We start from the raw sequence: 18,385 nt of genomic DNA, 5'->3' as shown, positions 1-18,385 counted from the left end.
TTCTCTAATTTAGAGTTTTCTTCAGGAATATTTGTGGTAGTATCATCTCTCGTTCATGCACTATACCAGGGAATCAAAGAAGGCTTCAAATGTGGTCTCCACAAACTGACTGGACTTGTAAGTCACTGAGATGGGCACCTAGAGAAACTCAGGAAGCTCATTTTACCTAGAAAATGGGGACTCAGAAGTTTATGAGATGTTAGATGAAAGGATAGGAAAGTTAGATGATTCTTGAAAATGAGATAAAAATGAAATATAATTTAAGGTGACTAAATTAATGTTTGAAATTACATGACAGTTTGAGAAGAATCCCTGCGATGTTGCAGACAAGGGCCTTGTTCATAGGGCTTTTCACCAGAAAGAGAGAAGAGAACTGAGATTTGGTTGCCTTCTAATTCATGCTGTCACATCTCTGGTCACTCACTGGAAAGCAGAGGCAAATGGTGCTAATGGCTCACACCGCCTGGGCATTTGACAGGGTTACTCACTAAGCAGTACCCTTGGGCCCGGGTGCTAGAAACGCTCTTAAAGCATCTACAAGGTGTGGAGCAGAGTAGAGCAGAATGAGTTGAGCAGAGCCTGTGCCCTGCCCCTCCTGACACACCCCTGTGGTACCCTGACGAGGTCTTGGTTTAGCACAGCCTTTGGCTCCTCTCACTCCTTATTCCTTCTTTGGAGTCGTCTGTCTTCACTGGTGTTTCCGTGATCCCAGAGCTGCTGGATCAAGAAATAAAGTCATCTCTGAAAGGTGGAAAAACCTGAAACAGGCATCATGTTCACAGTTTTCAGAAGTTGCATGTTGATGGTGTTCAATCAGCCATGTTACTAGTTCTGGTGAAAAGTATTCAATGCTTCAAAAATTTCATTTTCTTAAATTTTAGGTGTTTGGGGCTGGGAAATGGGAAATTTAAGAGTCCCCTTCTTCCCTCAAAGGTATAGAAATTGTGACTTTTAAATCCTACAATAAAATTCTCTTACCTTTGTGACGTGCTGTTATCCTCATTAGTGTCTCTCTCTGTATCTGCATCGCTGTCGATGTTTGCGTCTATACAATTAAAACAAATCGGGGGGTTAGCCTCACTTTCTGGTGGGACCTGAGCAACCTTTCCTTCCCTTTCTTCCTTCTTGTTGGTTCTAACCGGACACTTGAAGAAGATCAGAGTAGATAACTTGCAAATTTAGGTTTTATGCACAATTGTAGGAAACTCATTTAATTCCCTGAGGATGTCCCTTTCCTGAAGATAAAGAAAACCTGCCTTTGTGCTGGCTCTGTTCCTAATCGCTCAGGAGCCTCTTTTGCTTATTTTTTGCATTGCAGGTATCTGAAATCTAATGTCCAGGTAAAGGAAACTTCTAGCTACCAGTAAATTACAGTTTGAGGAAACAGTACATAAGACCAATGAGAGCAGGGTGTGATCATGGCACCTCACTTACTTCGGGTCTCCATCCTGCAGGGGTTTGTTTCACATTGTGAAAGAAACAGCCAGCATATATACCATCGTGTCACTTAAATGGAGGTCACTTATCTAGCAAATTCGCTCAGAAAGAGAAAGTGGGAGGAAGCTAAAAAGGCAACCGGCTAAGTAAGACGGGCACGCAGCTTCCGGTTTTGCCTCCGAGGAGAGGTCCTCTTGTTCTCGGGCAGGGCTAGTTTAGTCTTGATCGAGCCGTCTTTTTAAAGATAATGAGACAAGCTTGGTTATCCGTTTTTCTGATTTATAGATGGAAAGTGGAGCATTCCACAAGAGAAGTACGAGGGCAACCATAGATAATAATGTCTCTGAGCAGGCTGGGAAGGGCCGTAATAACAAAAGTGACACAGAATTCATAAAGTCAGCAGCAGGGTACTTTTTTTTCCCTTTTTTTTTTTTTAAAAGAGCGCTGGCAATCTCAAGCCTGTAGTAAGCTCAAGGCTGTCCCAGTATCAAGCCAAGCAAGGCCCTTGAGTTGGTGGTGGCCTCTGGGGTGGTTGGTGGCTCAGCAATTCTCTGACTCTGCGATTCAAGTCATCACCAGAGATTGCATTCAGTATGTGCAGTTTTGGAAGATGGGGACTGTAGTGTTTAGGGAGGCATGCCCTTCTTCCACTTTACCCAAGGCTTGGGGGCTGAGTGTTGGTGTCTTCTTGTTCTGGTCAAATGAAGGTCTGAGGTTGTCAGGGGAAATGCTTCCTGGGTCCATGGGGAACTTTTGACAACTGGCTTTTCCTGCCCCATGGAGAGATGGCTTTTCTCCTCTCTCATGTTGTGAGTGTCCTGTGCCGTGGTTAACTCCACCTAACTGGGGGTGTATCTTATTCCCAGAGGTACAAACCTTGTTCACAATGGAGCCTAGGAAAATGGGCAGTTTTCCTGCCTCTGCTGAGAACCAGAATTAGTCAGTAGGAAGTTCTGTCTGGAAATTGTCTCTCATGCTACTCATTTCCCCCCTTAGTCTACTTTTCTCCAAATGTGAGCAGTAGGGAGGAATATTGGTAAGAACTGTAGGATTTCATCATTTCAATTTTTTAAACCTAATGCCTTTTTGGGGGATGGGGTAGGGTGGATAGGAAAACAGAGCTCCACACACAGTGGCTGAATCTTCTCTTTCTTTCCTTAGCTCTGCCTTAATATTTAGAGCATCAGATTGCCCCCTTTGGTGCAATCTTCGGTTGACGAATTTTTGTGATTTTTCCTATTCTTTTGTGTATTTGTTTGGGAATTAGAAAAGGAAAAAGTCTGTGGTCCAGATTTACTCTGCCATCTTTTCTGGGAAATTTCCCAGAGTTGTACTTCTAAAATGCAAATCTGATTATGGAACTCTCTTGCTTAAAACCTTCCAGTGTCTCCCCCACACTCCCCCTCTCCCCCCATTGCTTTTGAAAGCCATGTGTTCCTTCATGATTCGGTCTGTGCTTATCTTCCTGTGCTATCTGTTGTGAAATCTCCCCTCAGTGTGTATATTCCAGTTACAGTGAACTGAACTGCATTCAGACAGAATGAACCTCCCTCTCACTTCTCTGCCTTTGCACATACTTTTCTTTTGTCTGGAATGTTCTTTTCCCTCCTTCCCGTCTAATTTCCACCGGCTCTTCAGATTTCATTTGTCTTTATCTCTGGGAAGCCTTCGCTGACCACACAGGGCTTTGTGCCTGAAATTTTTGTTCTGTAATGTATTGGTCACACTGTTTTCTGATCTACTCTTTTCTGTGTGTCTCCCCTTATTGACTGTTAATTTGGGGGAAGATGGTGACAGAGTGCTGGTGTATCAGTAAGTCTTAAAATTTTTTTTTAAATTTAATTATTTTTATTAACATATAATGTACTATTTGCCCCAGGGGTACAGGTCTTTGAGTCATCAGGCTCACACATTTCACAGCACTTACCAAAGCATATACCTTTCCCAGTATCCCATCACCCAGCCACCCCATCCCTCCTCCACCCCCATCCCCTAGCAACCCTCAGTTTGGTTTTTGAGATTAAGAGTCTCCCGATAGTGAAGGTTTTCATTAAGTGTGTGTGTGTTCATTCCACATAGCATAGTGCTAGGTATAGGACAGATGTTTAACATGTGCTGGTACAATACTCAATATTTGTTAAACTAACTTGAGCTTTTTGGTTGATTTGCAGTTTTATGTATGGGGAGCTGACCGATAAAGACACAATTGAAAAGGTGCGGCAAACGTTTGAGAACTATGAGATGAATTCCTTTGAAATTTTGATGTACAAGAAGAACAGTGAGTATTCAAACCATTCCGAACCATACCTTTATGTGCTTGCCATACATAGTAAAAGAGGTGCTCTTCCTCTGTTGTCTTGCATCTTCTTCTCCCCCACCAGCTAAATGTTGTTTCATGAGGCTATTGTGTATGTTGGGATAAATGGTGTAGTTTGCTGAGTTACACTCTTCTTTATGGAACTCTTTTTTTTTTTTCCCCAAGATTTTATTTATTTGAGAGAGACCATAAGTAGGGGACAGAGGGTTAGGGAGCAGGAGTCTTCCCGCTGAGCAGGGAGCCAGACATGGGGCTCCATCCCAGCACCCTGGGATCATGACCGAAGCAAAGGCAGATTCTTATCTGAGTGAGCCACCTAGGTGCCGCCTAATTAAGACTTCTTGATCTTGGGGCACCTGGCTGGCTCAGTCAATAGAGCACATGACTCTTGATCTTGAGGTTATAAAATTGACCCTGATGTTGGGTGCAGAGATTACTTAAAAATAAAATCTTAAAAAAAAACCTCGATCTCTTTTTCTGCCAAGGTAATGTTTTCCTTATTGGTTTACTTATGGTGAGCTGCTAGCTGCAAACACTTGTAGACTTTAAGGCTTCTTAGGGGAAAGGAAGACATGGGACAGTGACTCTGGCCAGATCATCTTTGAGTCCGTCCTCCACAGTACCTAGCACAGCAGGTGACCCCAGTAGATGCCCTGTTGGGGAAGGAGATTAAGAGCACACGTATCTGGATGAGTACTGAGTATCGTATAGAATTGTTGAACCACCATGTTGTACACCTGAAATGAATATAATCCTGTATGTTAACTATAGTGGAATTAAAAAAATATAGTTTCTGAATAAAATTTTCTTCTCCTCATGACCTTACTTTTCTGTCAGAGATGGTATTAATATTCAGAGTAGATTGTGAATTTGTATTTGTTTTGGCTACAGTTACTTCCATGGAGTATGTTAATGATGAATTTTGGTCAATAGCCGTACACAGGTATAAAACTCACTTTTCCCTCCTGAGGTTTCCTATCGAATGGAGATGAGCTGTGTTGGAAGTATGAGACAGTGGGGTATATGGCCATAGCAGGTTCCAGAGATGTCTAATAGTGCTGAGTTTTGGTTTTAGAAAATGATTTTGTCTGTAAAGCTTTCTGTTCTTTATATGTAGGATTGAATGGCAGCTCATAGATTCAATAGAATGTTTCCAGAGTGGCCCAGATAGCCCATGAGATTACATGTTTCTCTTGGTGGCATATTCAGAGTGATACATTTGGCTCTGAAAAGCAAAAGGCACACTTTTTTTCTTTTTTAAGATTTTATTTATTTATTTGACAGACAGAGATCATGCGTAGGCAGAGAGGCAGGCAGAAAGAGAGGGGGAAGCAGGCTCCCCACTGAGCAGAGAGCCTGATGCGGGGCTTGATTCCAGGACTCTTGATCATGACTTGAGCTGAAGGCAGAGGCTTTAACCCACTGAACCACCCAGGCGCCCCAAGGGCACACGTTTTTTCTGGAAGGAGCTGGAGATTCAGTCTGGACTGTTGGAGCAGACAGCTGAGAGCGCTGTTTGCTTGGTGCTGTGAGCTAATGTTGATCTGAGAGACTGGCTCGAGGCATCAGCTAAGCCAAGAGGGTTGGTTCTGAGGCTTTCACACTAGCATGGAGTCTTGTTCTATCCCCCTTCTTCACCCAGCAGGTTGAGTTCCTCCTGGCAGGAGAGGAACAGGGGGAAAGACTGAATGGCTCTGTGCTGGTCCTCTACCATGGTGACCACAACCCAGAGCACCAGCTCTTACCAGGAGCACACATGCCTTTTTGTGGGGAGGAGGGGCCCTGTCCATGTGCCCCAAGCTAATGGAGTAAGTTCTAGGTTTTCTACCCTGTGAGCTTTGTATACTGAGCAGTTGGATTTCCCCTTGACACGGCATACTAATTGGATAGGTGTGTCACAAAAATAATGCTTTGCATTTATATTTTGCTTTAGAGTTTTTAAGCTTCATTAGACTATGCATTTAACTTGCTGAAATTATATGTGTTTGGCACCAAAGCGAGAGAAGAGGAAACTTAATTTAAATTGAGTCAGTGATTTCATTTGCTGTACCTGTTAGGGAGCGTGTACCCCAGGGGAAGTGTGCAATGGGGGAGGAGAAGCTGCTGTTCCCGCAGCTGCCTCTGGGGCTGAGACCTTGTATTTATGAGTGTCTTGTTGCCTTGAAGGTGATTCTTAACAGCTGACGTTCTGTACTTGACGTTCTGGCCCATGCATGTAAGCCAATTGGTTCTACTAATGTTCTACAAAGAACCAGCATCTCTTTCCTGCTTTGAGGTTGTGGGAGGGGTATTGAGAGATGTATGCTAGTCTCTAGGGCAGCATGTCAGCCTTGGGATGGGGGTTCTACTTCTGGGTGGTGGGAAAGAATTTTCCAGAGTAATTGTGGTCATATGCAATTTTTTCCTTACCCTTTGGCTTGAGAAAGTAAACATTGTGGAAAATAGGACTCCACTCTATTTTAAAATGTTGATTCTTGAAGCCCCATGAAGTAGACATGGCTGATGTTATTTATGCCCATTGTATAAGAAGTTAAATTCCTAATTCAAGGTCACGTGGAGCCAGGACTTGGTTTCCAGTGTCCTGGCTATTCTTCCAAGGCTGTGAGTGAAGGCAGGGCCACCGTGTATGGTTGTGGAGGCTATTCGCTGAATTAGACAATTAGAAACCAACTTATGGTTTGCTTCCTGAATCCTCCATACACCATAGCCTAGCCTTACCTCTGTGCTGAGGAGGAACTTCTTAACCCACTGAGCCACTCAGGTGTCCCTATGCTTTTTGTTTTGTTTTGTTTTTTAATTGCTTTTTATTGACCCACTACTCTGCGTCAGACACAGACTTCCGCTAGGGATGTGGTTGTGAAAAGAAGCCCAGCCTTTGCCCCTGTAGCAGCGGTGGGGCAGCATCTATTCCACAGCACACAGCCGTAAGTGTTTTGATGGTGACACCATTTGGAGAGGATCATTGAGCTCTAATGTAGAAGGTCAGGAAAACAAGTTTTCCCAGCAGAGAGCAAATCCATGTAGAAACTGAAGATGTGGGAGTTAGGCAGAGGGAAGGGCAAAGAGCAGCTCAGGCGGATGAAATGCACTGAAGCCTCAAGAGACCCAAAGCGGGGCTTCTAGGACTTCGACACACATCGGAAATCACCTGCAGCAGACTGAGCAGACGGAGCAGACATGGGCGGGAGGAGGGGAGGAGGGAGGAGGCAGAGTTTGCTCCTGCTTTCAAAACATCTAGTTCAATAGACTGAAACTTTCAGCATTTTGAAGCTGTATAGAATCTCATGGAGGAAAGGCACTCCTGTTGAGATATTAAAATGTGACATGTCATCCTCTAAAATAATTTTTTTTTTTCTGACTTCTAAATTGAATCATTTTTACTATGGAGAATACACGAACATGGGAAGGAAAACAACCACCCACCTCAAAGACTCACAGCAATTTTACTATGCTATAAACTTGTCGGTGTTTCCTTTTAGGTTTTGACTTATACATGTTACATAATTGAGATTTTGATATGTATGTAACTTGAAGTCATATGTGTATTTAATCTTTTATCATAAAAATATCCCCTCATTAAAATCCCCCATAAATATAATTTAGAAAGAATTCATTTATAGTTCCTCCACTGTTGGATATTTATGAGGCTCTAAACTTTATTAAACACAGAGCTGAAGGTAGTATCTTCATGTAAAGATATTTATTGGGATTCTGAAGTTATTTCCTAGAAGTTGAGAATTACCATGTCAGAGAACAGGAACCTCAGTTCCCGAGACGTTTTGCCAAACAGTATTTCAGAAATGAACCGATTCCCAAATTCATTAACAGGTTTCGAGTGTCTGACTCATTGTGCTACACCAGCACCAAACAGTAGAACATTCAAATGTCAAACTGCCTACAGTTGAACTTTTTTTGTTGTTTAATGCGTGTTTTTCATGCTAGTGAGACTGAAGTACTTTTTCCTATTTACTATCCATTTAAAATTACCCTTTTTATGTGAATTGTTCAGATTCTTCGCTCATATCTTCTATTAATTCCAGTGATTTTCTTACCAATTTTTTTATAAACTCTTAATAAATTAAGTTTTCCTCTTTCCCATTATTTGGTAGTATTTGCAAGGACAATTTCATAGAAAGACTCTTGATAAGCATTAATGTTTGTCCTGCCTTTGGGTGGATGAGGGTAATTAGCAAAAGTCTTACCTGGTGTGCTTTGGAATGAGTGTGTGGAGTACTATTAAGTATCTGGAAGGACGAATGATTTGAAAGGTTTCTTTCTATCTGTTAGCCAGTCTGATGAAGAAACCTGGGCATTGGGACTCCTGGGTGGCTCAGTTGGTTAAGCTGCTGCCTTCAGCTTAGGTCCTGATCCCAGGGTCTTGGTATCGAGGCCCGCATTGGGCTCCTTGCTCAGCGGGGAGCCTGTTTCTCTCTCTGCCTCTGCCTGCCACTCTGCCTGCTTATGTTCTCGCTCTCTCCGACAAATTAAAAAAAAAAACACAAAAACAAAAAACCAACAACTGGGCATTTTAGTAATGCTATGTGGTTCATATCATTCCTTAACTCATACACGGGTGACAGTCATCATTAACAAACTCATTCAGTAAATATTTAGGTGGTCACTCTTGTGCTAATCAATTAGTTTTTTCCATTTTTCAAACAAGGATATCATGAGTGTCAGTTTTGAGAGAAAGCAGGACACTCTCTGGCTAACGGTCCGAGGCATGTGACTGACTCCACCATTTGTGGCATGGCGGGCACCTCCTGTTTGGGACCTCTGGGTCAGCTTCTGTAACAAAGGAGTACAGGAAAAGCCTTTTCCTGCCATTGTCCAGGCCAGCAAGAAGAACCTTCCAGCCCGATACTCATTGATTACCTACCAAAGGCCTATGAGATCCAGGTATAAGAAAGGAGAAACCTCCTTTGAGGAGGTTACAATCTAGTTGTGCTGGCAAGTCCGATAGGAAAACCAACATATTTTACTTATTCAGTGCTAGGAGCTATTTATATGTGAGGGATAGTGATTCTATGTTGAAAAACATTTCTATTTAAAATGTTTTTCTTTTTTCTTTTTAAGATTTTATTTATTTTTTTGACAGAGATAGAGATAACAAGCAGGCAAAGAGATGGGGGGGGGAGGGGAGGGGTGAAAGCAGGCTCCCTGCTGAGCAGAGCGCCCAGCAGGATGCTGAGCTGGATCCCAGGACCCTGAGATCACGACCTGAGCCAAAGGCAGAGGCTTAACCCACTGAGCCACCCAGGCACACCAGAACGTTTTTATTTTTAATTAGACTTTCTAAATACCATTTATAAAGTAAAAAAATTATGGCTCTGTTTTCCCTTAGGGTTCTGAGCTTTATATACTGTTTGAGAAGCTCTTCTCTTTACCTAAACTCATGAAAATATTCTTCACTTTTTCCTTCTGGTACTTTTATGTTCTGTTAGACTATTTAAAAACATTAAACCATTTGGAATTTGTTGGATTTTTGTGTGTGTGTGTGTGTGCGTGTTATGTGACATTGCAGTTTAACTTCATTTATTTTCCATATTGCTTATTTACATTGTCTCAGTACAGTGTATTATCTCAGTACAGTGCATTAAAGAATCCAGCTATTCCCTTTCAGTTTGAAATTGTCCTTTTCTTAGATGCTAGATTCTCCCACATTCATGAAGTTGTTTCTCTCCTCTCCTTTTCCAGGAGCCCTTTTGTAACTTATTAGCTATGTGAGTTTGATTAAAATGCTCTCCACTGGGGTTTCCCATATTTAAATGGGGGATAATGCAGACACAATTCCATGCCACAGAGTTGCTGTGAGAAGTTAGCCATAATGTGTCAGGACTGGGCCCCACTGTAAGCACTTAATAAATGATATTGTTGTTTTCACTGTTGTTTGTTTTAGGGCAGTGCCAATGGTTCTTAGTTACTGTACAGTTGACCTTTGAACAAGGCAAAGTTAAGGATGTCAGTAGTCTGTCCATCCCCCCCCTTGCCCCCGCAGGAGAAAGTCTGGGTTTAACTTTTGACTCCACCCATCTGAACTACTCATAGCCTACCATTGACTGGAAGCCTTACCAGTATCATAAATAGTTAGCACGTATTTTTGAATTTTATATGTATTACATACCGTATTCTTTTTTTTTTTTTTTTAAGATTTTATTTATTTATTTGACAGACAGAGATCACAAGTAGGCAGAGAGGCAGGCAGAGACAGCAGGCTTCCCGCTGAGCAGAGAGGCCGATGCGGGGCTCGATCCCAGGACCCTGGGATCATGACCCGAGCCGAAGGCAGAGGCTTAACCCACTGAGCCACCCAGGCCCCCCTTATATACCGTATTCTTTTTTTTTTTTAATTTTTTATTTTTTATAAACATATATTTTTATCCCCAGGGGTACAGGTCTGTGAATCACCAGGTTTACACACTTCACAGCACTCACCAAAGCACATACCCTCCCCAATGTCCATAATCCCACCCCCTTCTCCCAAACCCCCTCCCCCCAGCAACCCTCAGTTTGTTTTGTGAGCCACTGGGTGGCTCAGTGGGTTAAGCCGCTGCCTTCGGCTCAGGTCATGATCTCAGGGTCCTGGGATCGAGTCCCGCATCCGGCTCTCTGCTCGGCTGGGAGCCTGCTTCCTCCTCTCTCTCTCTCTGCCTGCCTCTATGCCTACTTGTGATTTCTCTCTGTCAAATAAATAAATAAAATCTTTAAAAAAAAAAAAAGAGTCACTTATGGTTTGTCTCCCTCCCAATCCCATCTTGTTTCATTTATTCTTCTTCTACCCACTTAAACCCCCATGTTGCATCACCACTTCCTCATATCAGGGAGATCATATGATAGTTGTCTTTCTCTGCTTGACTTATTTCGCTAAGCATGATACGCTCTAGTTCCATCCATGTTGTCGCAAATGGCAAGATTTCATTTCTTTTGATGGCTGCATAGTATTCCATTGTGTATATATACCACATCTTCTTGATCCATTCATCTGTCGATGGACATCTAGGTTCTTTCCATAGTTTGGCTATTGTGGACATTGCTGCTATAAACATTCGGGTGCACGTGCCCCTTTGGATCTCTACGTTTGTATCTTTAGGGTAAATACCCAATAGTGCAATTGCTGGGTCATAGGGCAGTTCTATTTTCAACATTTTGAGGAACCTCCATGCTGTTTTCCAGAGTGGCTGCACCAGCTTGCATTCCCACCAACAGTGTAGGAGGGTTCCCCTTTCTCCGCATCCTCGCCAGCATCTGTCATTTCCTGACTTGTTGATTTTAGCCATTCTGACTGGTGTGAGGTGATACCTCATTGTGGTTTTGATTTGCATTTCCCTGATGCCGAGTGATATGGAGCATTTTTCATGTGTCTGTTGGCCATCTGGATGTCTTCTTTGCAGAAATGTCTGTTCATGTCCTCTGCCCATTTCTTGATTGGATTATTTGTTCTTTGGGTGTTGAGTTTGCTAAGTTCTTTATAGATTCTGGACACTAGTCCTTTATCTGATATGTCGTTTGCAAATATCTTCTCCCATTCTGTCAGTTGTCTTTTGATTTTGTTAACCGTTTCCTTTGCTGTGCAAAAGCTTTTGATCTTGATGAAATCCCAATAGTTCATTTTTGCCCTTGCTTCCCTTGCCTTTGGCATTGTTCCTAGGAAGATGTTGCTATGGCTGAGGTCGAAGAGGTTGCTGCCTGTGTTCTCCTCAAGGATTTTGATGGATTCCTTTCGCACATTGAGGTCCTTCATCCATTTTGAGTCTATTTTTGTGTGTGGTGTAAGGAAATGGTCCAATTTCATTTTTCTGCATGTGGCTGTCCAGTTTTCCCAGCACCATTTATTGAGGAGGCTGTCTTTTTTCCATTGGACATTCTTTCCTGCTTTGTCGAAGATTAGTTGACTGTAGAGTTGAGGGTCTATTTCTGGGCTCTCTATTCTGTTCCATTGATCTATGTGTCTGTTTTTGTGCCAGTACCATGCTGTCTTGATGATGACAGCTTTGTAATAGAGCTTGAAGTCCAGAATTGTGATGCCACCAACGTTGGCTTTCTTTTTCAATATCCCTTTGTCTATTCGAGGTCTTTTCTGGTTCCATATAAATTTTAGAATTATTTGTTCCATTTCTTTGAAGAAGATGGATGGTACTTTGATAGGAATTGCATTAAATGTGTAGATTGCTTTAGGTAGCATAGACATTTTCACAATATTTATTCTTCCAATCCAGGAGCATGGAACATTTTTCCATTTCTTTTTGTCTTCTTCAATTTCTTTCATGAGTACTTTATAGTTTTCTGAGTATAGATTCTGTGCCTCTTTGGTTAGGTTTATTCCTAGGTATCTTATGGTTTTGGGTGCAATTGTAAATGGGATTGACTCCTTAATTTCTCTTTCTTCTGTCTTGCTGTTGGTGTAGAGAAATGCAACTGATTTCTGTGCATTGATTTTATATCCTGACACTTTACTGAATTCCTGTATAAGTTCTAGCAGTTTTGGAGTGGAGTCTTTTGGGTTTTCCACATTTAGTATCATATCATCTTTGAAAAGTGATAGTTTGACTTCTTCTTTGCCAATTTGGATGCCTTTAATTTCCTTTTGTTGTCTGATTGCTGAGGCTAGGACCTCTAGTACTATGTTGAATAGCAGTGGTGATAATGGACATCCCTGCCGTGTTCCTGACCTTAGCGGAAAAGCTTTCAGTTTTTCTCCATTGAGAATGATATTTGCAGTGGGTTTTTCATAGATGGCTTTGATGATATTGAGGTATGTGCCCTCTATCCCTACACTTTGAAGAGTTTTGATCAGGAAGGGATGCTGTACTTTGTCAAATGCTTTTTCAGCATCTATTGAGAGAATCATATGGTTCTTGTTTTTTCTTTTATTGATGTGTTGTATCACATTGACTGATTTGTGGATGTTGAACCAACCTTGCAGCCTGGAATAAATCCCACTTGGTCGTGGTGAATAATCCTTTTAATGTACTGTTGAATCCTATCGGCTAGTATTTTGTTGAGTATTTTCGCATCTGTGTTCATCAAGGATATTCGTCTATAGCTCTCTTTTTTGATGAGATCCTTGTCTGGTTTTGGTATCAAGGTGATGCTGGCCTCATAAAATGAGTTTGGAAGTTTTCCTTCCATTTCTATTTTTTGGAACAGTTTCAGGAGAATAGGAATTAGTTCTTCTTTAAATGTTTGGTAGAATTCCCCTGGGAAGCCGTCTGGCCCTGGGCTTTTGTTTGTTTGGAGATTTTTAATGACTGTTTCAATCTCCTTACTGGTTATGGGTCTGTTCAGGCTTTCTATTTCTTCCTGGTTCAGTTGTGGTAGTTTATATGTTTCTAGGAATGCATCCATTTCTTCCAGATTGTCCAATTTGTTGGCGTAGAGTTGCTTATAGTATGTTCTTATAATAGTTTGTATTTCTTTGGTGTTAGTTGTGATCTCTCCTCTTTCATTCATGATTTTATTCATTTGGGTCCTTTCTCTTTTCTTTTTGATAAGTTGGGCCAGGGGTTTATCAATTTTATTAATTCTTTCAAAGAACCAGCTCCTAGTTTCGTTGATTTGTTCTATTGTTTTTTTGGTTTCTATTTCGTTGATTTCTGCTCTGATCTTTATGATTTCTCTTCTCCTGCTGGGCTTAGGGTTTCTTTCTTGTTCTTTCTCCAGCTCCTTTAGGTGTAGGGTTAGCTTGTGTACCTGAGACCTTTTTTGTTTCTTTAGAAAGGCTTGTACTGCTATATATTTTCCTCTCAGGACTGCCTTTGTTGTGTCCCACAGATTTTGAACCGTTGTATTTTCATTATCATTTGTTAGCATGATTTTTTTCAATTCTTCTTTAATTTCCCGGTTGACCCCTTCATTCTTTAGAAGGATGCTGTTTAGTCTCCATGTATTTGGGTTCTTTCCAAACTTCCTTTTGTGGTTGAGTTCTAGCTTTAGAGCATTGTGGTCTGAAAATATGCAGGGAATGATCCCAATCTTTTGATACCGATTGAGTCCTGATTTAGGACCGAGGATGTTAACTATTCTGTAGAATGTTCCATGTGCACTAGAGAGGAATGTGTATTCTGTTGCTTTGGGATGAAATGTTATGAATATATCTGTTATTTCCATCTGGTCCAGTGTGTCGTTTAAGGCCTTTATTTCCTTGCTGGTCTTTTGCTTGGATGATCTGTCCATTTCAGTGAGTGGAGTGTTAAAGTCCCCTACTATTATTGTATTATTGTTGATATGTTTCTTTGATTTTGTTATTAATTGGCTTATATAGTTAGCTGCTCCCACGCTGGGAGCATAGATATTTAAAATCGTTAGATCTTCTTGTTGGACAGACCCTTTGAGTATGATATAGTGTCCTTCCTCATCTCTTATTATAGTCTTTGGCTTAAAATCTAATTGATCTGATCTAAGGATTGCCACTCCTGCTTTCTTCTGATGTCCATTAGCATGGTAAATTCTTTTCCACCCCCTCACTTTAAATCTGGAGGTGTCTTCGGGCTTAAAATGAGTTTCTTGGAGGCAACATATAGATGGGTTTTGGTTTTTTATCCATTCTGATACCCTGTGTCTTTTGACAGGGGCATTTAGCCCATTAACATTCAGGGTAGCTATTGGGAGATATGAATTTAGTGGCATTGTATTGCCTGTAAGGTGACTTTTACTGTATATGGTCTTTGTTCCTTTCTGATCTACCACTTGTAGGCTCTCTCTTTGCTTAGAGGACCCCTTTCAAGATTTCCTGTAGAGCTGGTTTGGTGTTTGCAAATTCTTTCAGTTTTTGTTTGTCTTGGAAGCTTTTAATCTCTCCTTCTATTTTCAATGATAGCCTAGCTGGATATAGTATTCTTGGCTGCATGTTTTTCTCGTTTAGTGCTCTGAAAATATCATGCCAGCTCTTTCTGGCCTGCCAGGTCTCTGTGGATAAGTCTGCTGCCAATCTAATATTTTTACCATTGTATGTTACAGACTTCTTTTCCCGGGCTGCTTTCAGGATTTTCTCTTTGTCACTAAGACTTGTGAATTTTACTATTAGGTGACGGGGTGTGGGCCTATTCTTAGGATTTTGAGGGGCGTTCTCTGAACCTCCTGAATTTTGATGCTCGTTCCCTTTGCCATATTGGGGAAATTCTCCCCAATAATTCTCTCCAGTATACCTTCTGCTCCCCTCTCTCTTTCTTCTTCTTCTGGAATCCCAATTATTCTAATGTTGTTTCGTCTTACGGTGTCACTTATCTCTCGAATTCTCCCCTTGTGGTCCAGTAGCTGTTTGTCCCTCTTTTGCTCAGCTTCTTTATTCTCTGTCATTTGGTCTTCTATATCACTAATTCTTTCTTCTGCCTCATTTATCCTAGCAGTGAGAGCCTCCATTTTTGATTGCACCTCATTAATAGCTTTTTTTATTTCAACTTGGTTAGATTTTAGTTCTTTTATTTCTCCAGAAAGGGCTTTTATATCTCTCGAGAGGGTTTCTCTAATATCTTCCATGCCTTTTTCGAGCCCGGCTAGAACCTTGAGTATTGTCATTCTGAACTCTAGATCTGACATATTACCAATGTCTGTATTGATTAGGTCCCTATCCTTCGGTACTGCCTCTTGTTCTTTTTTTTGTGTTGAATTTTTCCGTCTTGTCATTTTGTCCAGATAAGAGTATATGAAGGAGCAAGTTAAATACTAAAAGGGTGGCAACAACGCCAGGAAAATATGCTTTAACCAAATTAGAAGAGATCCCAAATTGTGAGGGGGGAGAAAGGGGATAAAAACAGGTTCAAAAAGGAAGAAAGAAAAAAAAAAAAAGAAAAGAAAAGAATTAAAAAAAAGAAAACACATAAGAAAAATATATAAAAGAAAAAATATATATGTTAGATAAACTAGTTAAAAAATGTTAAAAAAGAAAAAGGTAAAAGTTAAGAAAAAATATTTTACCCGAAGGCGAGAAAAAAAAACAAATAATGAAAAAGAAAAAAATTAAATTAACTGCAAGACTAAAAAAAATCACAGGAAAAAGCCATGAGTTCCATGCTTGGCTTTCTCCTACTCTGGAATTTTGCTGCTCTCCTTGGTATTGAGACCGCACTCCTTGGTAGGTGAACTTGGCCTCGGCTGGATTTCTTGTTGATCTTCTGGGGGAGGGGCCTGTTGTAGTGATTCTCAAGTGTCTTTGCCCCAGGTGGAATTGCACCGCCCTTACCTTGTGCCGGGGTGAGTAATCCGCTCGGGTTTGCTTTCAGGAGGTTTTGTTCCCTGAGCGCTTTCCGTAGAGTTCTGGAGGACGGGAATACAAATGGCGGCCTCCTGGTCTCCGGCCCGGAGGAGCCGAGAGCCCAGGGCCGCACTCCTCAGTGTGCCCTCAAAGAGAACAGCGCCCAGTTACTCCCGTCAGCCTGACCTCTGGCCACGCTGTGAGCTCACCCAGCCTGTGACCGGTTCAAGGTAACACCGAGCTGTGAGCTTACTCCTCCCTCTATATACCGTATTCTTAAAGTAAGCTAGAGAAAAGAGAATGTTAACAAAGAAAATTGTAAGGAAGAGAAAATACATTTACAGTAATATATTTATTGAAAAAAAAATTCATGTCCCCCAGAGAAAGTAGAAGTGATAGGCTCTGTATTTTCATTCCAAATAAAATTCTCTTTCTAAAAAGAAAAAAAATCCATTTTTATGGACATGTGCAACTCAATTGCGTTTTATTCAAGGGTCAGTGATGGTAGGTAGTCCTTTTTAGTATTTTTCTTTCAAAGAATTTCTAAGTTTTCTTGGCTGTTCTTCTACCTTCATTTTTCTACTTGAGTTGAATATCAATTCATCAAACTCCAAGAAAAACAAACAAAAAAGAACAATTGAGATTCTGATTGAAATTGCATTAAATTTATATATTAAATGGGGAGGTTGACATGTTCCAAAATTGAATCTTTTCATCTACAAACAATGTACCTCTCTTCATTTATTTAGCTTTCGCACTTTGTTTTGGTCTTCAATCACATTTTAATTAAGTTGAGGCTTAGGCATTGATTTTTCTAGTTTACCCATTTCTGAGGCCATCCCTCTTCCTCAGAACAGGTAGAGGCAGCTCTGGAGTTTCATTAAACACCTTGAAATACATTCTCTTTTAAGTCATCCAAACACCCCTGTGAGGTAAGATCGAACATTTCAGTCTTATAGGTGAGGAATATAAAAGGAACAGAGGAATGTATCAGACACATATATATTTTACTGAGTCTAAAGTAGGTCTTATCCCCATTTTGCAAATGAAAAAACCAGTTCTAAGAGGTTAAGTTGACATGGCCAAGGCATACAGTAAACTAAGAGATAGGGTTAAACCCGGGGATTTGAGGTTCCCAGTCAGATGTCCTATTGGCCAGTGGCTACTGCTTCTACCTGGAGCTCTCTCAGACTCTCTGTACTTGTCATTTGTCTCAGTGAAGGTAACCTGAGACCAACCAGTCTGTTTCTTAGGAGAGGCAGCCATTCCCCAGTCCTTTCTCGACCTGTCATCTGAATGGCCCAGTACATATCCATTCCCATGAATCAGTGATATGGTCATCAGTTCCATTGGTGTTGAATATGGCCTGGATACCTCGCTGCCTCTTACTCTCTGTTACAGAGAGTACTTGGGAGGAGGCCCAGGGTAGGAGGAAGCCTAAAGGAGGCCAAATAAATCTTTTATATTCCTGAGCCTTGCTTTTCTGTTATCTGACTGCTAGGGTTGAGAAACCCCATGGCCATGTCAAGTTGTCAGGCTCAATACTAGATGACCGGAGGCAGCTTGTGAGCATGAGAATCACAGAGTGAGCGGGAGGCAGAGCCTCACCTGTAGCTGTCCCTCCACTGGTACCCTCCGCTAGGAAAGACCTTCGGTCCCAGCAGCAACCGCCTTTGCCATCAGCCTTTGCTATGTTTTCCCCAGATTTGTGCATTGATCTTCCTTTATCATTCACCCTTTGTCCTATTTGCAGAAACAGGACATCACATACTTGCTTTTCTCTATTTGCCCACTGTAGGCACTTGGGTGCAGTGGCAGAATTTTAACCTCATCTTCCTGATTTTGTGTCCTTATGTGTGAATATTTGTGCTTGGATTGCCTCTCTTGTATCGTGGTGTATCTTGTATCGTGGTGAAATTAATTATAGTCCAGAACCCAGGCTCTCAGAGAGATCCCTGGAGGCCATCTGTCCTGGCCTCTGCCTCTGGGCAGGTCTATATCTGAATGGAGCCAAAAGGCTCCTGACTGTTCTTGGGGGCATCCAGAGGGGTGGAAGAGAAGCTGAGTGAGGGCTCCAGGTACTGGGAACTCTATGTTCATTGGAAGCACCTGTTTCATATTTTGAGACTTTGAGTAATGTTTCACTAGTTAAAAATGCTTTGCTCTTAAGAGTAGAAGGTTGAGGGGCGCCTGGGTGGCTCAGTGGGTTGGAACCTCTGCCTTTGGCTTCAGTTAATGGTCTCAGGGTCCTGGGATCGAGCCCTGCATCAGGATGTCTGCTTGGTGGGGGGCCTGCCTCTCAGCCCTCCCCACCCCCGCCTGCCTCTTTGCCTGCTTGTGATCTTGTCTGTCAAATAAATACATAAATCTATTTTTTTTTTAAAGAGTAGAAGGTTGAGATTACTGGTCTGTGCCAAGTAGCTGGGATTCATGTTCTCCTT

The 18,385-nt window shown here is 41.6% G+C and overlaps 1 protein-coding gene across 2 annotated transcripts in view; it reads left to right on the top strand.

Annotated features, from left to right (window-relative positions):
• KCNH1 (potassium voltage-gated channel subfamily H member 1) overlaps window positions 1-18,385 on the top strand; it is a 384,330-nt gene that overhangs the window by 29,283 nt on the left and 336,662 nt on the right. For both annotated transcript variants that reach the window (XM_082701856.1, XM_082701857.1), the window contains exon 3: window positions 3,609-3,715. In XM_082701856.1, the coding sequence (XP_082557982.1) occupies window positions 3,609-3,715 (107 nt within the window). The remainder of the gene's footprint in view (window positions 1-3,608; window positions 3,716-18,385) is intronic.

The sequence above is a fragment of the Mustela nivalis genome, assembly GCF_964662115.1.
Source record: "Mustela nivalis genome assembly, chromosome: 16".
Classification (NCBI taxonomy): domain Eukaryota; kingdom Metazoa; phylum Chordata; class Mammalia; order Carnivora; family Mustelidae; genus Mustela; species Mustela nivalis.
This window is presented reverse-complemented; position numbering and strand designations above follow the sequence as displayed.